This window comes from Rissa tridactyla, chromosome 1 (genome assembly GCF_028500815.1).
Source record: "Rissa tridactyla isolate bRisTri1 chromosome 1, bRisTri1.patW.cur.20221130, whole genome shotgun sequence".
Classification (NCBI taxonomy): Eukaryota; Metazoa; Chordata; class Aves; order Charadriiformes; family Laridae; genus Rissa; species Rissa tridactyla.
The window spans coordinates 194,190,715-194,213,819 of NC_071466.1; the positions used below are offsets into that span (position 1 = coordinate 194,190,715).

General features: G+C 38.2%; 1 protein-coding gene across 1 annotated transcript in view; it reads left to right on the forward strand.

Annotated features, from left to right (window-relative positions):
• Positions 1–23,105, forward strand: part of PTPRZ1 (protein tyrosine phosphatase receptor type Z1) — a 142,757-nt gene that overhangs the window by 110,847 nt on the left and 8,805 nt on the right. The window contains exons 13-22 of the mRNA XM_054211737.1: positions 478–622; positions 8,183–8,274; positions 11,577–11,662; positions 13,938–13,958; positions 14,135–14,231; positions 15,666–15,748; positions 16,501–16,635; positions 17,893–18,027; positions 19,105–19,268; positions 22,023–22,158. Of these exons, the coding sequence (XP_054067712.1) occupies positions 478–622; positions 8,183–8,274; positions 11,577–11,662; positions 13,938–13,958; positions 14,135–14,231; positions 15,666–15,748; positions 16,501–16,635; positions 17,893–18,027; positions 19,105–19,268; positions 22,023–22,158 (1,094 nt within the window). The remainder of the gene's footprint in view (positions 1–477; positions 623–8,182; positions 8,275–11,576; positions 11,663–13,937; positions 13,959–14,134; positions 14,232–15,665; positions 15,749–16,500; positions 16,636–17,892; positions 18,028–19,104; positions 19,269–22,022; positions 22,159–23,105) is intronic.

Consider the following 23,105-nt stretch of genomic DNA (forward strand, 5'->3'; position numbering starts at 1 on the left):
TAAAATACAGAAAGCATAAGTGCAATACAGCAAGCACATAGGGACTATTGTAAGAAAATTTTCCTATTAAAATATTAGGCAGAGAAGTGATTTGCATAATATGAGTGACAGTTTAATATCAAGGTGTTCTTTACACATTCCAATATATATTTAGATTTCTTAACTCCGTTGGCTTTCAGCTAATTAACAGACGAAAATAAAAAGCTTTCTTCTCCTATATTTTAACATCAATCTGCTATTCTTACAAAGAGAAGTCTCCACTGCTGGAAGGCTGAGTCACATAAGGTTGAACACTTTGCTTTACCCTCTATCTGCTTATTTTCTGTAAGCTGGTTTGCAAATGTATACACTTTCTGCAGTACATAGTAAAAACCAGAGGTAAGTGGTGTTAAGTAGGCTCATTATAAGACACATTCAGTCATGTTGTGCATTTGTCAGAATTTAAACATGGACTGTTTCAATTTTCTCTGACTGCAGAGGCAAGTAATAGTAGCCATGAGTCTCGTATCGGTCTAGCTGAGAGTCTGGAATCAGAGAAGAAGACAGTTATACCACTTGTGGTCGTATCAGCCCTGACTTTTATCTGTCTAGTGATTCTTGTGGGTATTCTCATATACTGGAGGTAAGTTGTTTTTTGGTTGGTTGTTTTGTTTTTTCTAGTTCTAAAGAACTCTGATTTGAAAAATGTGATTGACATTATTGAGCTGGTTTGCAGGAGGGAGACTGGATCTAGTCTCTCACTGTGTCTTTGTATTGCTCCCAGTGCTGCAGTGGCATAAAGCTGACAAAATAAGGTGGTTTCTGTCCAAAATGCTCAAATACAATTCATTTTGGTTGCAGAGGGGTGAACCATTGCAAATAGTTTATTTCCATTTTGTGAGATTTTAGTATACTTGTGATTATTAATGCCTAGAAGCCAAGTGACTTAGCAGAGCACTGGGAAGAACAGGAGGGAGAAGAAAAATAAATTGCATGCATGGGCTTGTTTCCTATCTTTCCAATTCTTTAACAGTTAAAAAAGGTAGTTGTCAATTTAGGATGAGAATCTGTGGTCTTCAAGAGGGCTATGTGAATAAGTAGTTCATATAGGACTGTAGGAGTCTGCTGTAGCTGACATTGTATGCAAGACAGAAAGGGGATAGTTTAATGATAGTATAATAGTATAAATGTTTTAAGGTCACTTACAGAGTAGTTCTTATGATGTTCTGTGATTAAAAAGTTGTTCCACTTTGTGATTCTGCCTATCTCTGAGGGAAAATTTGCCCCCAGCCTTTCAAACCATTAAGGGTAACTAAGGATGTGTTGCATGTGCACACACATGCTGAGGTTCCCTCATGGGCCTGTTTCTCTGTGACTTGATAAGTCGATAAGACATTAAGAAAAAAAATTAGGCTAAAGAGAAGTGATAGCTATAAAAAGTCACGATAACATAATCAGTGAGGGCAAAAGACTATATCTATACTATGAAATAAAACAGACCAGCTGGCATGACACAGATCTCTTCCACACAGCTGAACTCTCTTCCCTCACAGAGGGGAAAAAACCAGAGTGGCTGCATTCACATCACCGACTAGGGATGGTCTCTGCCCTATGCTAACCCCAAACTGTGTCAAGCATTGTGTGAAATAATGCAAGTTGGCCTGAGCTAAAAGCATACCAGGAATCTAATTAGCCATGTGACAGTATGTGGCAGTGCTCAAGCCTTTGTCTGGCTCTGTTTTGTTGGTCCTGGATAAAGCCAGGGAGTCTTCCTGGGGACAGATGTGCTTAAGCTTTCATAGGGCTTTCAAAATCCGTGCACAACCCTAACACTTTCTTGAGCACGTAGGTTGCCAGCGAGGAAATGCAGTGGACCAGAATGGGGAGATAAATTGCAAAAACTTTCTGCCATGGAGGTTCTTGCTGCTTGGTGATTGCTAGGAACCTGATCCCCTTGTTGCTTGTGTAGTACTAACACATAAACTATCTGCAAGAAACAGGACCTTGCTATTCCAGGAGCTGTACAAACAAGGTGCAAGGAAAGCCCAAACATCTCACAGATGCTTCCAGAGCTTGTTTCTTCGTTGTTTTTTTTTTCCCCTACTCAATCCTATTAATGAAAAATATAAAAGTGGTGAAGAACCATGAACTAGACCCCAGATTGTCCTTTCCAAGCTACTGACTACTGTAATCTCTAGGCTACAGTGTCAGGGTTGTACTTACTGACTTTTCTTCTAGTGTCTTGACAGTGGTTTTCTATCAGCCCAGCAGGGTTTGTCCCACATGGGGACAGAATACATCCTGTCCCTGAAGGGACTAGGCTAAGAAATTGAGTTTGAGCTTCCTTTGTTCCAGACAAGCTTGCTGGCGAGTCAGACAGCCTTCAGCATGGTTAAAGACAGTTAAGCAATGAATTTTCAGAAAGATTTCTTCTTCTTTCTAAAGAAGTAGTTAATTGCAGGAAGAATTGCTCAACTCATTTCTTAGTTTATGTCTAGTTGGATAGTTACACTGTCCATCAGCTGATTTCCAGCTAACCGCTTTCATATTGAGAACGTTTTCCTGTCTTTCATGTTACACAACATGAACATTCCTATTCATCTTCCAAAGGGTTTCATCCCTGAAGCTAAATAGTATTTGAAATCTCTGCTATTTGCCAAACACCATCCATTTTAAGACCCAGATTGTACAGTGCAGTTCTAGTAATCCTACACGTTACAAGCTTGTTTTTGTCAAATAACATTGTGTTCATTTTGTATTCTTTCTCTGGGAATGAACAATTCTGTAACATAGGTCTTTCAAAATAAAACAAAAATCCCGTTAGCAGTAATATCTTCTTGACTTGAATTTAATCTTTTCTGTATTTCTTGTGTACTACAAAATAAAATATGGAGCTCTTTTTTTGTTAATCCTCAAGAAATTTTCTTGGCATTATGATAACACCAGTAACGAGTTTCTTATTTCAGAGGAATGAAATGTAAACAGTTCATATTGTAGGTAGGACTTTGTGGCCCGCTTTCAAAGGTGCCAAGACCCTCACCTCTTTTTAAAGCCTGGGAAAAATCAGAACATTAACTTTATTGCTATGCAGTTTTCTTTATGCCTGGAAAATAATAGTATCAAGTCTATAAGCATTTTTATCATTAGATTTAGTTTATTTTAAAATAATTTAGTAAGCTGTCAGTGTTTCTTTCTATAATGCTTTTTTTCATGTGATCCAATTATTTTCACTTACTAAAGTTCATAAAAAGCTTAGGTTTTCAAGAGGTTTCTGTATTCCTTTGGCAATAGTACTCAAAAAATTGCATTGGTATATCCTAGCTGGATATTTCAGTGAATAGGGCTTTGAGTTGTTTCCACTATTAGTTCCTAATCTGAATATGCAAAAGGTGTGTTTAATATGCAAAAGGTGTGTTATTTGTTTTAAAAAACCAAGTAACTACCAAAAGCGACAAGTTGCAGTTTCTCAAGGTTAAGAAAAGGCAAAATTATTTTGTTCTTCACTTGAATGACTTGTATCAGAAAAATAATTCTGTACCATCTGTTGTTTGGGTTTTGGGTTTTGGGTTTTTTTTACATGAAATTGTTAATCAGCACTTGAGGAAATTCCCCAATCTCTTCACTATCTCATTAGGCATAATTTCAATCTTTCTGTGATAAAATATTCATTTCTTTGACATGGATGAAAACTTTTAATGGCAATATTATCTAAAGATTATCTAATTGCCAGTAGGAAAACCCACAATTTTTAACTATTCTAGTTCTGTGTATCAAATCTTTTGTAATTCAAGCAATTTTCAAGCAATGTCATTTTCCTTTCATTTCTTCAGCATGATTAAGATTAGAGTGGAATAAACAAAGAGATTTTTTTGCCTGTTTAATGGCCTTGTCATCTGCATAGATGTTTTTTACAGCTTTAGAGAGAATTTTCTATCCAAATCTGAAGTCTGTCCATATCTCTTAGTATCTATCTATTTGACTGAGTCCTTGCAGCAGAGATGCAGCAGGGATATTTGAATCTCCTTGCTCTGTTCTTTTCATATCTGGATAGCTTCATCATCTCCATTTTGCTGAATTAACCTTATCTGTTAAGGTGACTGAAATTGAAAGTTTCTCTGTGCCGACATAATATACCAGAAATTGCTTATGCATGTGTGTACACTTTTGGAACAGTTCATAGAAGTGATCAATGAAAATAAAGCTGATGAACTGGTGGATAGGAAGAAATGTCAGACTATTTGTGCAGATCAATTTTTATAACAGTTATCATAAGAAGAGCTTGGAAAACAGTAAAAGTGTAACAGTTGTCAGTGGGAGTTGCACCATTCAAGATTCTTTTTCAACAGAGATATATATATATATATGAATCTCAGTAAGAGATCTCAGAATCTCAGTAATATATATGACACTCTAATAATGTGAATAGCAAACTGCTAATGCAGTTCCAGCTACATTTCTATCTGTAGACATACTGAATATCAGCTGGCTGTCATGAAGCCTCCTAGAAGTTACATGACAGCAGTGCTTCAGAAATGACCAACCTAATGACAAACACTCTGAGTAGTCATTTAAATTTTAACATTCTTCTACCACCCTGTATCTTTGAAACACAGCTGTCAGAGAATGTTCATTTTCTCATCCACGATTTGAACTGGTGCCTTGAGTCCTGTGTTAGGCTTATGGGAACAGAGTTGAGACCCTCTCTAAGACCAGGTTGGATGGGGCTCTGAGAAACCTGGTCTAGTGGGAGGTGTCCCTGCCCATGGCAGGGAGATTGGAACTAGACGATCTTTAAAGTCCTTTCCAATCCAAACCATTCCATGATTCTATAATAGTTAAACTCACACATGCAGAGACACACTAAAAACAGATTTAAACTTACAAAGGCCAAACTCATCCATCCATGAAGGAAAACTTCTCAACTATGTGATATCAAATTATAAATAAAAGGTTAATTAAATTTGAAAGTTAAAGTTTCATCTGACAAGCACTTAAAAATTAATTGGAACCATTTAAAAGTGGAATGATTTGAATCATTGGATCCATTGAGAATCTATTTAAAGATCCTTTGGAACCATCAGCTCTTCAAATGATTGGAACCATTTGACAAGAAATTCTAATAAGTGTTTGAGAATGCCTATTGGGAGATACCCTGTGAGCACAAAAGACCCTGAAATTCTCAGAGAAAGAAGCAATTGTGCCTCTAAGACCATTCTGGGCAAGCAGTGGATGTGCAAACCTGTCACAGATGCCTCTGACTTCTGAGGTTCAGCTCCCTTCCTCAGCCAACATGAGTGGGGAACGCACTGCACACATGCGCGCGCACAGGCACACATAGTGCCATGCTGTGTTCCCTGCCTCGGTGACAATCTGAGCCAAACTCTGAGCAGTCCGTGCCCCAGGGGATAAGTAGGCAGCACATATCCTCAGGCAAGGTCCAGGGACCCACTCACCAGGAAAACTATGTCCTCTGCAGTCTGAGGCGTAGTCTTGTCCCAAGTGGTTCTCATTTAAGTGTTCATTCAGATCTAGTATCCCTCCTGTTAAACCGAAGAGCTGCTGCTGCATGCCTTCCTGTACAGATACAGACACTAATTAATTGAATAGCTTAGCTGTCTCCATATATAACGTGTGTGTTCGAAGAAGTGCAGTGTCTAAATTACAAATTACAGTTTTAGGTTGAAGATCTAAATGCTGTGATGAAAGGTGTAAATTAAATAATCAGGTTAACATTGAGCGATGGGACCTTTGTCTGGAAGTTTGAAATAGTCATCACTTTTTTCATTAACAACAAGTGATAATTAACGAGAAAGTGTTATTAACATTAGGTTTAGTCATGAAGGCTTTCACTGCTGATGCAAAAGCAGATGGAGTGCCTATTTATGAGTCTTATTACAGGTTAAGTCAACTGCTATGAATGTGTCTCCCAAATGTGCTAAGGGTGTAATTTATTTTCAGCCACAATTAACTTGTTAAAGATTAAAGATACAGTGTCTCAGTAAGGGATAGTTAGTGTATGGCATATTATGAGGACATTTTAAGTACTGCTTTAGATGTGAAAGCCATTATGCTAATTGAATTCTTTTTAGCTCAATCTTTTCTCAAGCAAGAAGCTGACAAAACTCTGTGATGTTAGTCCATAAATTTTATGTATGATCATTGTTCATAAGCAGTAGGCATTAGGGGACATTTTTTGGTTTCGGAGCTTTATCATAGAATCGTAAAATCACTGTTCTGTTTGAGTTGGAAGGGACCTTTAAAGGTCATCTAGTCCAACCCCCTGCCATGAGCAGGGACATCTTCAAGTAGATCAGGTTGCTCAGAGCCCTGTCCAACCTGACCTTGAATGTTTCCAGGGATGAGCATCTACCGCCTCTCTGGGCAACCTGTGCCAGTCAGGCTGGTTGGCACATTTGGTTAGTTGGTGCTGTTTATTAAAAATACAGTACATCTGCATTCCTGGTGCCCAGCAGGCAGGGTCAGACTTTCCAAAAGCGTTTAGTGATTTGAAGCACTTTGATACTTACCTACCTTTTACAGACATTTTACACACAGTCTCGGGGCTAACTCTTGAGTGTTATGCTAGCATTGAGACAGCCTCTCCCACCTCAGCAGCCACTAACTCTATGGGGTGGTAATGTTACAGCCTCTGTAAAAATCAGAAAGATGTTCCCAAGCACATCCTGAATGTGTTCTTGGTCTGCATTCAAAATTGCCATTTCTAAGTACTCCAAACATGTCACGTAAAGCCAAAGCTCCTCTATGACCATCACAAATACGCTTGTAGGGGATTCTAGCTGGACTCCAAATTTAATTGTCATGTGAATCACCAGAATTATTTTGCATGCCACAGTTTTCCCTTTGATGTAGCTGTCCACTTTTCCTTGTGTTTTAAGAGAATGTGCATTGTACACAGACAGAAAATTCCCAACACATTCCAAGAGTGTTTCCCTGAGGCTTAATTCAAATAAGCTTACTAAAGTCTTTATGATCTACATTAATGGTTCTGAAAAGAATGAAACTATCCACATATTCCCTATCTATTTCTCAAAGTACCCTCAAAATTTTTTTTTGATTGTAACAATTATATGAGGGGTTTTATCCATGCAGCGATATAGGAACCGTACAGAAGAATTTAAAACACCAGTGATTACACAAAATAGCAACAGATCATATAATAGCTTCAGCCAACAGCTTTGAAGAAGCAGAATCTTGTAAATATAAAATGAGATTAATACTTTCCTCATGCATATATTTCTTTTTAAATTTAATGATTAGTGAATAATAATTCAAATAGATTAAGTGACCCAGAGTAAAGATTGTTATTAGCATGTCTAATCATATGGAGATTTTTTAATTAAGGAGGCTTTGCAATGCTTACAGCAGCAGTTGGTTGTTTAGTCCCTTGAATAGCTTGGACTCTTAACAGATGCTATTCTTATTATCTTCACATCTGGATTACAGCACAGATACAAATAACATTATGGGTCATAGTTACAGTTGATTCCATTTGTATTCGTCCATCAATGTTTTTGCAACAAAGCTAGCATCTCCTGGAGTTGTAAATTCCCCTGTTTCTGTCTGTCAACTTCAGGCAGTCCTCCTTGGTTAAGGTGTCTCTCAGTGTTGCAATTACATTATGAAAAAAATTGTTTAGCCCCAGTCATAGCAGTTCCAGAGCCGCCGTTTTGTCTGTTACAAGGCATGTTGCCTTTTATTGCATTTCCGTGTCTGCAGTGGGATCTATTGATGAATTACCAGAACTGATCTCACACACTGCTCCATCTTCAGGCTAGCATAATCACATGAAAGGGAACAGTAATTATGTGTGCGAATTTGGATAAGCAAGGAAGACAATGGGATTTTTTTATACTTGGACTTATTGTGCAGCATCTACAGTAGCTCCTGACGCAGAGTTCCTCTTCCAGCTTTCACTATGTCTGATGTGTGCTCTGTCTTCTGCCTCTGGTGTAGGTAAAGATGCATGAACTATGTATTATGCTGAGTAGTATCTTCAAGTTGTATGCATAATTCGGTGGTATGTTGGGGGAATGTTTATATTATAGCAGTAGTATTTGACACTCCATGAAAACTGTTTTTCAGAAATGATGATTTCTTTCTTACTTAATAATGCCAGAATTCCAAAAGGTCTCAGATAATGTTTCAGTTTTTGCAATATTTATTTATGTTTCTTCCCCTCTAGGAAATGTTTCCAGACTGCTCACTTTTATTTAGAAGACAATACATCACCTCGAGTGATTTCTGCTCCCCCAGCTCCAGTCTTCCCAGTCTCAGGTATTTTTTGTCAACTGTTCTGTGAATTGGTGTTAGCTGTTGGAAGATGCTGCCGTATATGTATGTGACCATATGAATCCTTCACATATTTTAATATCTGTAAACCAGAGGTTTGTACCCTCTTGTACTAATAAACACAGGTGCACATGACAGAGGCAGAGACTAGTGTTACTAATATTCTCTCCTGTAGGTAACACAGAATAGAAATATCCTCACCTTACAGGGTTGTCTCAATGATAACGCTGTGCCTTCTAGCCATTTGAGGTGTAGCCTCACTAGAAATGGCTGCTAGTGTAGCCATCTGAGCTACACTAAATAGCTCTAGTTCACTGTCGCAAAGCAGAGGATTACATCAGCAACATATTCTGCTGTATTGATGCCTTTAATTGAATTTGTCACCTCTGTATAGAACATGACCTATTCTTTTTACCAGCAGGACCAATATATGCCTCATCTATCTGCATTTCATTTGCAATTACAACATTTTCTTTAATTTATAGATTTTAAAAGCATCATCACTACTGGTAAAGTTCTCTGTGAGCCTCTCATAAAAATGATACATAAGTGCAGAATATTATTGGCATCTTCTGGTTCCATATCCACCACAGTTATTTGCGGAAACTGTTTCTTTTCTTTCCTCCTCAAAGAGTATCAGAGAAGCACATGCAACCCTCTCAGCTTTTTCAATCTGGATAGAATGAAAAGTACCTTAATCAGATTAATTCTGCAGCAGATCCTGAGACATATTTTCACCCATGAGAAAAAGGATATCTTGTTCCACAAGTAATGCTTTTGCAAACTGTGCTATTACACAGGGGGATGGGTTCTCTTGGAACGATTAAGCGAAGGAAAACCAGCCCTTGTGTAGATAACTAGTAAACACATGTAATTAAATAAATCCCAAACATTAGACTGCTGTTGTAACGGAATTGTGGGCATCTTTAAATGCCTCTTGTATTGATTGCTATTGTTAGGAGATGCATAACCTGTTTCTAAATGGTTAATAGGCAGGGATATAGCTTGATTTCAGAAAACATGTGATTATAGATGAATGTCAAGTGGCAATCATTATAGGAAACCTCTGCTTTTATTCTCTATCATTAACAGCAATTTTTCCCAACCAGCTTACCTCAGGGAGATAGTGTTTTCCATTGTCATAAGACAGACTTGTACTTACAGTTATTCCGAGTGCTTAAAATATGTGTTCTGATGCTGGAGGTTTTCCTTCTGAAATAGTGATAAATATTAATTTAAAGAGAAAGATGTTTCTAAGTTACTGAAAGATACATAAAATATTTTATGGAAAAAGCTGCAAGCACTGAGGAAATAATTTGTTTTATTTTGCGTGCAGCAGATGTCAAGTGAGCAGTTTTTGTGTTTTCTGTTGCAGTAGTGTTTCAGCAGTGTAATTTTACAACAATCGAGACTGAGGGTGATATAATACTGGCAAAGAGCGTAGAGCAGGAAGAGCGTTTTGTAACTGCTAAGTTTATTTTTTTATTATGACTATGACTAAAAACACACTCCACAGATGTCATTATATATTAGGTTTTCCTGTTGTGGGGTTTCATTGGCAGAGATAGGAGGATTGCAGTTATTCACAGAAGATGCCTTGGCACTTAACAACATAATTCAGATGCATTCAGACCAAATAATGAGTTACAGGGTAATATTAGGACCGTTGCCAACCTTTAAGTAGTTTCAAGTGATACCTGCCATTCAGATATAAAATATGTTCCTGGTGTCAGAAGTGATTGAATTGGAAGAGTAGCATTGGCAAGGAAATAAAGCAGTAATTACACCAAACCTGAGATCTCTTTCTCCCGTACTGTCCTCTCTCTTAGGGTTATTTACCTTCCCTTCTGGTGTTGTGTTTGCATATCATTAGAATAAATAGGTTTCATCTCTGAAGTGTGAAAATAGCGTTACATATTTGTTCAGCTTCTCTTAGGCTTGACTGGATAAATTCACTTTTTGTACTCAGATCCATTCATGTAAGAGGAAGACCAGATGGATCTCAGTACAAATCAACAAATTCTTGGGAACTAAAAGCTAAAATTATTAGGTGGCCTAAATGCTGAACATCTGTTGATGTAAATAACAGGTCCTTGTTCAGTGTTTTTGATGTTTCTTTCTCATATGAACCAGTGATGAAATTACAAATTGTGAAATAAGAATATTTTTAATCCATGAAAGGCTTAAAAAAAAATATGATTCTTCAGAACCAAAACTAGCTGAAATAATGTCATCCTTTAACAGGTAATTAAGAGAACAGATGACTTTGTTTACATAGCGTATTTGCAGGAAAGAGAAGATTAAAAGTCCCAAAGGTTTTTGACATGATCCCTAATGAATCTTCTACACAAGAGTGTTTTTCTGTATTTGTATAAAGTAAAAAGGAGATGTCCTGAAATATAAACATCAGATGGAAAATTTAGACTGAATATCAGGACCAGTTGCATGAATCACATGTATTGGTTGAGATTGTAGCAATTGTCTTTGTGGGTATCCAGAAAGTCTTAAACTTAAATCTTTCACTTAAAACTTGAAGTATAAACCTGATGTGAAAGTTTTCAGTCAATGCTCTGAGGATCAAACATTATCAATAGGTAATCATAGAGTAATGGGGAGAATGAGGGAAGAAATCCCTACTGGAAGTACTCCGTAATGCAGTAAAAGATGAAAATTAGTTGTTGTTTCCTTTGGATACCAATGCAAACATGAAACACGTAATTTAAAACTATACTACTGGCATAATGCTGCATTAATTTAGTAAGCTTGGGACTATGCAACTAGTCCATGTACTGTATCAGGGTCCCAGTGCAACACTAATCAGCCTAAAGCACTCAGACAACTGCCTGATCATTCTTTCTTTACCCCTGTTATTCGGAGCTCTGCTTGTACCCTCTCCCTTTGAACATCTTGTAGCAAACGGCTAATCCTCCCATTTCCCCTTGACTTCACAGGGAGTTCTGAGTGCTCTCCAATTTACAGACAAGCTCAGCACCTTGCAGAATCAGCACCTTGATTTGGGGGGCTTAAAGACAGCAAGACCTAGCAAGGCATTTTCTACATCTTCTTTCCAAATAGTCATTTAGAAATGTAGAAGTGTTAGAGAATGATTTTAGAAATGTTAATTGTGTTAAAGAATGGTTTTGTTTTTGTGGGAGTTGTATATCCAAAGTTCATGCCAAAAATTCTATTTCAGGATGTTGTGTGGACTGCCTACATATAAACTTCTTTACATGTCACTGGCTTTTTATTTTTCATAAATATATTTTTTGTCTTTTCCCACCCCTAAGATGATGTTGGAGCAATTCCAATAAAGCATTTTCCAAAACATGTTGCAGATTTACATGCAAGTAATGGTTTTTCTGAAGAATTTGAGGTACGGCTCTATGACGTCATCTTTCTTCTTAGTACATACAGATAATGTTACGTTTAAGTGCCTGGAAACAAAGAACTGGGCATTACATTCTGACTTGGGGACCAATTTCATAAATGCATGTAAATATGAGTACTGTGAGCCCAGTAAGGACTGTTTATGCATAAAGACTAGGGAGCTTAAAAGCTAACAGGACCGGGATGCAAATGGGAACGTTTATTACTGTGATAAAATAGTAAATGATTGTGTGAATAAACTATGCAAAGATAATGCAATCTATATGGTTTGTCAGATACAGTTGTAGATCTAAAGCTTTTCCAACACTAATGCCAATTTAATTTTGCAGAAGCTACCCACATTACTTGTTCCATTTACAGAGAAAAAATAATTGAAGTAATAATGAGTACAAGTGGCAAGACTTTTGATTAACAGGGGAGCTAATGTAGTCTTCATGTGGGGTAGTGGAAACTTTACAGTTCCTTTCCTAAAGTATATGGCTCATAAGAGGTATTTCAAAATTTTGAAACATGCTCTCATCATTTTATGTTACTATCACCATATGTAACTAATGAACTTCATTGTTTTTCACATTCATATGCATTACGAGCAATTTAAAGATAGATATGTTCTAACCTAAATCACATAAAATAAACGTTAGAAACCCAAACTCTGTAATTAAAGCTGTGCTATTAAAATTCTTGACAAGTGATTTCTAAAAAAATCAAGTTTTTAATTGATCCCTATTAATTTAAAATATGATTGTAATATTCCTGCTGCAAAACCAACAAAACTGAAAGTAAAAAATTTCATAGTTTTGCAGCTTTTGCTTTTGCTTTTGTTTCTCTAGCCAATGTATTGTGACCTAATGGACCAAAAATTCCATGTCATTCACCTAACCTTCTTCATTAGCATTTGTTCTCCAATTCATTTAACATCCAAATATCCATCTGATTGCGGGACCAAACTGGTAAATACTTGTGCATGTCCAGTACATGTTCATATGTCACATGTGTGCATATGCACCGACAGGACCGGGCTCCAGCTAGACTGGCTGTTAATAACAGCAGATGTCAAAGGACTGTGTGTAAATACAATAGTAACAAGGTTCTTTCACTACTAGTGAGGACAGCTAAACAGAAATCAAATTGTTCATCCTAAATTCTTCTTTTCCTAAAATTGTTGTTTTCCTAAATTACAGCAGTGAACCAAAGACCAAATATGCTACAGCTCACTGAGTTGTACCTGCACTATCTGAAATATTTCATGCTTGCTTTAACTCTTACAAAAACCTCAGTGTCCTCATCATTTCTTGGAGATCCTTCTTGGCATTACAGACTACCCCAGAATTAGTGTCCTGGTCTTTTCTCTATCAAAAAAGAACTTAGAAGATATGCAAAAATTGAAATATAGTCATTGTCTTTGCAGAGTCAACATACATTTGGAGAGTACAGGGGTGGTTCAGGTTTTTTATTTATATTACTATAAAACAACTCGTATTTAAAATCTGATTTTCAGACTGGTCATATATATATTCAGACTTCTCATATATATATTTAAATAGCTGAAGGTGATTAATATTAAAATAAATCCTAAAAAGTGTTGGGAAACATTATTATAGTACTTTTAGTAATGACAACGTATTTCCTAGTTAACAGTGTGGACCTTATAAATGCTTGAGTTTCCTGTCAGTCAAAGCGATCGATGAAATAAAATAAATTAATTTTGCGAGCCTTATAGATTTTGTGCCTGTCTTCTCAGTCCTGTCTCTCTCTTTATAAAAACGTTGGGTTCATTGAGAAGCTGGTGGCAGACAGAGGGCTGTCGTGCTGCCCTTCACCAGCGTGCCATGAGGCTGGCTGAGCGGCACGCTGCCCTGCTCCGGTGAAGGTTTTACCGCTGAATGCAAAGAGAGCAAGAGCATTCCACAGAGAAACTAATGCAGTTATAAGGACCAATAACAAATCCAGTGAACAGTTAAATATGTAGATAATCTGGCTAAAGTCAGTGATGTTGCTCATATGTATAAGCTTTCACCAGCCTAAGGTCTAACATTAAAGCTAAAGATAGGAAAACAGATGCCAGTATTTTAACAGGAAAATTACCTCTTTCTTCCTTTAAGTCAAAATATTTAGCGTTGTTGTTATTACGGAGATATATATTGCATGACCATAACTGTTTTCCATATAGTAATTGTAATTTATATAAACACTTTTATCCATTTGTTCTGTGCTGTGGAATTTGATTTTTTTTACTTTTTTTGCATTCATTCCCTCATTAGACACTGAAAGAGTTTTATCAGGTAAGGAATTATTTCACTGCATTTTTTGTTTTTTTAGCAATGAAGTAGTTGTAAAATATCATAGATAACTGGGTGTAAGGTTGTGGTTCTTTTTGTGATGACTTACTGTATTTTAAGACTTTTTTTTATCTTAATACTTACTGAAGTGTGACATACTTTTTTTTTTTTTTTTTCAGGAAATCCAGAGCTGTACTGTAGATCTAGGTATTACATCAGACAGCTCTAATCATCCTGACAACAAGAATAAGAATCGATACATAAACATTGTTGCTTGTAAGTAAATGCATCACTTGGTGGTTTTTTTAAGAAATAATTATAGACAAATATAGATTTGTATGTTATTAGAAGGGAAAAAAATATACCTCTACTCTGAAAGCAAATGCTTGGAGAGGAGTGGCATGAGATTTCACATCTCTTCAAGTTAGTCCTCTGGCATTCTGCTGCTTTGATGAGCATGTGTTAGCAAGACGTATTTGTGTCTTGGTGACCCAAAGGGAGTTTGGAGATTTCATTATAATGCCATTATAAAGCCAAAGAATCTGTGTTTTGATTGCCAAAATTAATCCATCTTTGATCTAGAGTAATGATGATTTATCCTCTCTGGGAGCTTCACAATCCCTGGATATATTTACTGCCATATATAAATATAAACGTACTGATTTCCTGTTGCATTGTGCCCTGCCACAAGGTAATAGATCAGCTTCATTAGCCAGGACACATGTTTTCCCATTGCATCGCCCTTCTTCACTACCCCAGATTTTTTCTTTTCTGAAATACATCTATTCAGTTTTGTTAATCTCTTTGAAGCTATTGCCTCTGGGCTCTTGATATATTTTTTTTAACTCTCTATAGTATTTCAACTTGGTTCTGATAACAAGAAACTCTAAATTATATATATGTTCAGCATTCAGCATCACTAGAGCTTAATAGAAAAAGAGACAGAATCAGCCCATCTGGCAGAAGACAATGTAAACCAGCAGCAAGAAATCCCATTCCACCTGGCTGAAGATACCTCTAGAGGGACAGAAAGTCAAGGATTTTCCTCTGCCACTCTGTGTCTGTACCTGATCATACAAAGGTGCTAACCAGGGGCTTTTCTATCAAAGGGCAGTGCACAGGCAACCTAGGGCAGCTCAAGTAGCAAGAATTGTCCTGTGCAACTGAATCAAGTCTCTAGTCCTTATAATCACTGCAGGCTACAGAAAGCTTCAGTTCCCCCTGAGGTAGCCACTGCTGAGGCTCTTCAGCTGACCAGCGTCTCCAGGATCCCATTGCTCTCCAGTCTCCGCTCTTTAACTTGGAATTAATGTGCCTAAACACTGGTGCCTACTGTCATTTGAGATATCCCACTGTGCAGGCTTGGCAGTCATGACACAAAACTTAGAGGAGACCCGCGCCCCTTCACAAGCAGCAGGTGGAGGCTGTAGGGGAATATGTCACAGTGCCTAAAATGACCCCAGGTGCTACTGTTCAGGCAACTAAATTCTGACTCCCTTGTATCCTTGGATTCATTAGTTTATTTTTCTGCAAACTAGAATTTTGAATCTGATTCATATGTAAGCACGTGATGTTTGCAGTTGTGATTGTCACTGTATTAGTCTTATGTATTGTGAAAATCCATTTCAGTATTTTTAAAAAAGATTTCTTATAGAAAGAATATAATTCTTGCAGAAAACTATGCTTATTTTCTCCCTTGTTTTACTACAGATGATCATACTAGGGTTAAATTAGCACAGCTTGCAGAAAAGGATGGAAAACTGACTGATTACATTAATGCCAACTACGTTGATGTAAGTGCCTTTTTCTATCTGCCAGCCTATTCGTCTGTCAGCCTTTTCTGTAAAAACCGATGTATGGAGGTGAATAGACTTAATTAAAAAAAAATAAGTATCACAATATTACAGATTTTGTTAAAAAAACCTTTACTGATCTAAGTTAATCCTACAAATTTAAAGCACAGGTAAAACTCCAATTCTTTCCTGAACCCATCTTGATATTGTAACAGCTGCAGCTTAGTGAAGAGCTTTATGAAACAAAAAATGTTCTGTCACATCTGAGTCGTTTTAGAAGCATTTGGCATCTGAATGTTTGTTCTTTTATACATTTTTGGTAAGTGGTTAATTCTTCTGTCTGAGATAATCTCATGAGAGGAAGATGCCATTTGGCTGAGAGCCTCACTGAGGTACCATTTATTCAGTTTTTGTTACCTAGTAATTTACATATGAATGATCTTGATTCATTTTTTAAACCACTATCATAACAGATGTCTCATAATCACTATCATGTCAACATTCTGCCATAACACAGGCACTTGAACATATATCCTATTTGTTGGAATGATAAACATTGACATAACAGTTGCATTCATATGTCATCTGGTACCACAGGGTTTCTGTGATTTGGATAGTTATAAATTCAAAAGTGCTTAAAAGCTTTTGAGATTCTTTAAAAACAGATATATAAAATGTCACGTACTCCTCCCAACCTCCTTTTGCTCGCGGACTGTGATTTGACAAGTGTCATTTGTTATATTTCAATTTAGGGCTACAACAAGCCAAAAGCCTACATTGCAGCTCAAGGGCCACTAAAATCGACAGCAGAAGATTTCTGGAGAATGATATGGGAACATAACGTAGAAGTTATTGTGATGATAACTAATCTCGTTGAGAAAGGAAGGGTATGAGTGCCTTTGTCTATTACTTATTTCTCTGATGCTCATAGGTCTACCTTTAGCAGACTCCTTTCTCTCGTTTAAAAACCTGTTTTAGGCATTTATTGAGCAAAAAGCAACAGTTTGTAGTAGTTGTTTGTACTAGGATTGGCTATAGAAGTATAAAGTTGAGGATTTGCACTATGAAACTAAAGAAAACATTTAAACTCAATTGTCAACAACAAGTCTTGAAAATACCATATTCTAACTACAAAAAAAATTGTCTTATACTTAAAAAAGGACTTCTTGTATATATTTAGGAGTGGCCAGACTGTGCCACATTCTGCTAGCAATCTGCTCTCCACCATTTTCTTTCTCAGGGGTGCCCTAGACCCTGGAAAGAAGAAGGCCGTAGTTCAGGCTGCTCCCTGTTAACATCCCGTGGAACCCACAGTTCCATTGTTACTACATGACTAGATGCACATTTGTCCAGTGAGACAAAATGAGGTCAAAACCCATCACAGGATGTGTGTGTTTCTGGTTATGTGGTGGGAGTATGCGTGTACCCTTGGGTCACATGAAGAGACATTGCATCACACTTGCCACATACTGGCAGCAGTGCCTAAAATGCATGTAAGGCTCATCATATGACCTGTTAAGCATCTATCAGATGATACAGACACAGCAAATGCAAGGGAGGGCTACGCTGGGTGTACCACTTCATTTGGAATACCATGCTATAAACATGTACTCTTCTCATGCTCCTGGAGAAGGCTATATGGCTACCCAATCATATGGCTGGACATCACAGCTCTCTACCGTATATTCTGGCCGCGCACAAGCTCACTCTTACCCTCACTGATCAGATACAAGTATACTCTGGCCATGCTATGAACTAACCAAAAGCCACATACAACTCTACTGACTTGGACGTATTCCTGTTTTGCCTGTAGATTATCTGTTATTTTCTTTAGATTTTAGAGTGCCTATAGAATGGCAAGTTCCACAATATTAGAGCTCTTTAACTCTGATAGTATGATTTAAACCTCTTTGTTGGAGTATTCCAAATAAAGAGCATCTTTTCACAGCCATCTCTCTTTACAACATAAAATAGCCATTATTAGTTCTCTTATGCAGAAGATCATGGCTATTATAAACTGGGGATATTGAGAGTCCCTGTATGTTTTTGTGGTTGACTGTTCTTAAATTTGAACATTTCAGCTTGCTAGTTTGACATTTGTTTTCTTTCTCTTTTTCTCTCTTTTTCATCCACTGTTCTAACAGAGAAAATGTGACCAGTACTGGCCTGCTGAAGGTAGTGAAGAATATGGGAACTTCTTGGTTACTCAGAAGAGTGTTCATGTACTTGCCTATTACACTGTGAGGAATTTTACTCTCAGAAACACCAAGATCAAAAAGGTTTGTGGCATCCTCCTGAAAGCGTAGTTTGGGCAAAAGGGAGTGTTAAAAGTTGTTCCGAATATTTTTTTAAGGCAGTTGGCAGCTCTCTTCTGTTGTATAGGCAAAGCTGAATCCTATAAGTCTCAGCCAGCCAAGGTGCTTATCAACTTCAGAATTAATTTGACCAGATCAACAAATTTAAGAAGATACTGGCCTGTAGTGTTGTACTGGTGTGAAGTAGGACCATCAGGGAAAAGGCTGTGATCGCACTGGAGAGCTGGTTTGGACTTTGCCTGCCTGGTGAGCAGGAGGATACATTTTCAGAACTACAGCAGCTAGTCAAAAACATAGTATGCATTAAATCATCCGCCTCAGCTATCAGTTCTTCTTTTTAAGGACTAAATTTTTACACACACGTCCCCGCAAAACGGGTGAATCCACACCTTATTTTGTTCTAATCAGAACCACCGTGCTCTCAGCTCAGCAGCATGACATTGGCTACTTTGAGGCGCATTCTGAAAGCTTAATTTATTTCAGCCACCTAGATGTTAGACATCTAGTCTCTCAGCCTCCCTGTACTGAAGTACAGCGCTTACTGTCAAGTAATTTATTCTGCCTATTTTAGGAGCCAGTCTTCAAATGAGATGACCGGCTCTCTGAAGGTATCCCTGCCTCTGAGTTGCCATTGAGGGAGGCAGCTTAGAAAAGCAGCCTACACAAGGCCACTTCCCTTGTAGGTCACTAAAGCTGGGTGAGGTGAATCATTGCCTTTCCGTCCACCCAGCAGAGGTGCAGAGAGGCAGAAATAGCTGGTGACTCTTAAGAGCAGCTGGAATTTGTTATCCCTCCAGTGCTCTTCGCCTTTCTCCACGCCTTTCTAAAGGACATTTTTCCATTCAGTGGGCAAACTGACAGGACAGAAGCACTGGCTCTTCTTCTTCGCTTTGAAAGCTGGAATATTTATAGCTAGATGGCTTGTTGTTAACCAAATAGGGTCAATGCTAATTCAAGAACTATCAGGTAGGGAAATAAAATTATGAAGAGTTGCCTTTCAGATGTGGGCTGCTTACACTTAGGTGTTTTTTTCTGTTGCAGGGTTCCCAGAAAGGGAGGTCTAGTGGACGTATAGTAACTCAGTATCATTATACCCAGTGGCCTGACATGGGTGTTCCAGAGTACACGCTGCCCGTTCTCACCTTCGTGCGGAAGGCATCGCATGCCAAGCGCCACGCTGTCGGGCCTGTTGTGGTTCATTGCAGGTGTGGTTTTTACTGTCATAAGGTTCACTCTGCTTTTGTTTTGCAGAAAAAAGAATTTTTCAGTGGTGGGTTAAGCAAAACTTTCACTTTCACAATTAACAATTCCTGATGGAATAAAAGATTAATTTCTTAGCTGATATTTCTGTCCTTGGTAAGACCAACTAATTAACTGTCTGTGCCACTTCTATAAATCTTTATAATGGCTGTAAACAATATGATGCTGCTCTGCACTATGTTCTTTTTTTTGCAAAAATGCTTTTCTTTTTACTTTTTTGCACATTTCTATACTACTCCCTTGATTGCTATGAGCTTACCGGAGACATATATAGCAGTAATTGTTTCATTTCCGCAAATAAATCATTAGGATGTTTTTGGCTCATACTTTCTTTGGTGCAGGGGTACTCTGTAATCCTAAGAGGAGCTCTGTCCACAAAAGAAGACTCACTCTATTCCTGGCTGAACTACAACTCTGCTGTTTTTAACATTACTCTGCGCTCTAGCAGTCATTTGCAATGGAGGAGCATTCTGGGGAACGGTTTGAGGTCTGCATGTGCCGCAGTGTGCAGGCAGGTGTTCTGTCAGTGCTCACTAAAACTGGGCAGCTCAGGGAAAATTGGTTAAAAAGGGCTTGTAGGGCCTGGAATGACTTCACAATGCCCGTGAAGGACCGGGTTATTGTAAAATATATAAGCAGGTTCTGGTTTTCCACTGTAGTACCTCACCTTTGATGGAACATTTGGAAAGAGAACCTCCTCATGAATTCTGTCCTTCTGGAGCTGACTCTGAGGAAGCCAACAGGTAAAGTCGTCTCACAAATGCTGCAAATGAAGATATTTTATTTCTGGGATGATCTAATCTGACTGAAATCTGTTTTTAGCTTGGAAAATGAAAATTCCACATTTTGCTTGTTCTGCTGCTATCTACATCCTGCCTGTTCTTGGGAAGTTCAAAATAGAGTTTCCCCAAAATGCCAAGTCTGAGATCTATGCCAGCAAGCTGAGAGATCAGCAATACATTATAAGTCAATTAAATTGAGTTTTTAAAAAGTGAACAGTGGTAAGTTGTGTGGCTTCAGTCAGACCTCTCCATTGGGTCATAGGTATAACTCACCTCTGTCTGTAGACAGTTGTATTCAGCTTTTAGTAGTCCTGTCCCCATGCACTATGGAATTTCAAAGGAGTCATCTCATGTTAGAAATGTAACTTTTATTTATCTTTGCAGGCTATATGGAGGACACATATGAGGAACGTCATGAACCTTTTTTTAGCTATTTTTATGTTTTGGTACTTTTCATGTTTTGTCTTTCGTAACAAGTACCGATGGTGTCTGGTAATCTTTATACTTTTTTTTTGTTCAATAGTGTGTTGATAATCCAGACCTTTCAGTTTTATATCACATTTATTTAGCCAGTTTGTTACAGCAATCTGAGCTCACAGTACCCATGCTTTGTGCCACCTCTGTAGAAGAAATGAGGTGACTGAATTAACACGTATGTGCTTGGGTCTGCCTGTAAGGGACCGTGCAGCCCCAGCACAGTGTTGCTGTCAAGTTACATGTACCAATACACATAATGTTTCCTCATTAGAAGGGAATTACAACTGACTAATTCCCATATATGATTAGATAACCAAAAATGACGTCTTGCCCTTGTACTCCCTACCCAGATATTTTATGAAAGAACAAGTTGGGTGTTAATCTTACAATACAGCTGTTTTCATGCTAAATCACGGAATCACGGAATCTTCAGAGTTGGAAGGGACCTCTAGAGATCATCTAGTCCAACTCCCCTGCTAGAGCAGGATTGCCTAAAGCACATCCCTCAGGGCTGCATCCAGGCGGGTCTTGAAAATCTCCAGAGAAGGGGACTCCACAACCTCCCTGGGCAGCCTGTTCCAGTGCTCTGTCACCCTCACTGTAAAGAAGTTTTTCCGTGTATTTGAACGGAACTTCCTATGTTCTAGCTTGTGCCCATTGCCCCTTGTCCTGTCGCTGGGAACCATTGAAAAGAGCCTGGCTCCGTCCTCCTTAAACCCACCCTTTAGATACTTGTAAACATTAATCAGGTCCCCCCTCAACCTTCTCTTCTCCAGGCTAAAGAGTCCCAGCTCTGGGGAGCTCTGACTCATAAATGAGTCAGAATTCTTAACAGGAATGAGTTGATTAACCCTTTCTTCTGCATCTTCCCATTTTAAGAAGGGTTTCAACCATTGCTTGCCCTCTTGGCTGTATCTGGAGAGCAGTAAGCTTTTTCTTTTACAGATGTACCTTCAGCAGCTCTGCCACTTCCTGGCATTTTCCTCAGTCCGGTCTCTTTGAAATCTGTATCTATAATGGGTGGCATAATGCAACTTTCCCTTTAAAGTGATGTGTGTTTCAACATAGAAGAACTTGAGCACATGAACTGTGCCCATATGCCAGCTTCTCTAGGCATACTAGACGAAGTATCCTAAGGAATATCAGAAGCCTGAGAATTGCAGACCTGCAGGAAACACCTTAGTTCTATTTCAATTGATACTTTAAAAATCATTTGAGAAAATGATCTTTAGAACTATTCTTGTGCAAAGAAAAAGATGAGTTGAAAAGATTTTTCTTCATTACCAGCCTTGAAGCTTTAGCAAAGTATATCATATACTAAAACAATTTGTAGAGGAAAATCTTCCTTACACACCAGTTTGTTGAAAAAGCTGTGTGTAAGAAACAGTTATTTCAATTATTGTTTTACTTCAGGCTCAAGACTATTTTTTTGTTTTGTAGTGCTGGTGTTGGAAGGACAGGCACATACATAGTGTTAGACAGCATGCTGCAGCAAATTCAGCATGAAGGGACAGTCAACGTATTTGGATTCTTAAAACACATACGTACCCAAAGGAACTACTTGGTGCAGACTGAGGTAAGACTAAAATTTATATAGTGAGCGGCTATTACAGACTATGCTGTTTGCAGGAGGAGAGGTGATACAGTCCTGCTTTTGGCACCGCCAGACAGACTGGCAACCAGTCACCAGACTGGATTTTGCTTCCCTTGTTTTTCTAGAGACATCCCTCTAGGCTCGCTTAGAGCAATGCACTGGAAATTACCTGTCTGTGGGCTGTTGTCTCTTTATTGGGGAGAGCTCAAAAGAGAGAAAGTCTGTATAAATCATGCTTCCCAGAGCAGCACTTTCTTGGCAGGGCATACTTTTTTGCCATAGATTTTTTTTAAGGAAACACCATTGTCAGTTGTTCAGATCTTCTGCCTGATCAAACGGTTGATATCAGGTAATAAAAGGTAGGGAAAAAAGCTGTTTCAGACAGATGATTATCTATAGCTGCTTTAAACTGAAGATTAGCTATAGAATAGTGAAAGACCAGAAGAAAACAATAAAGACAACAGCAGGGCATTTGAAAGTCTATTTCAGGTTTCAAGAACAGTTGGTTAGATGTCCCAGTGCCTTTCAATAGAAAAAAAGTAATCAACAACAGCATGGGCATTTGTTCCAAAGGATGTGAGAGAGAAAATAGAGGATAGCAGTAGGAACTGGGAGTGATCACTTTATTGCAAGAAAGGCAGGGAGAGTCGCATAACAAGCTGACTTGAAAATTTGACTCAAGGCTATGCTTGGATTTTTAACTCTGTTCTGTGAACACGAGATACCACAGGTGGTGGGGATTTGGTATTATATCATTTATGCACTGCATGTGTAGTTCAATGGTGCTTGTAAATGTGTACCGTCACTGCGGAGGGACGGCCTTCTCTGTCGAGGATGACTTTTGAGAAAACTCCCCTACAGCAGCATGCTGTGAAGAAATACTGATCACATCAGAAGTGGCAGCTTAGCCAGAGGTGTCCAGGGGAATC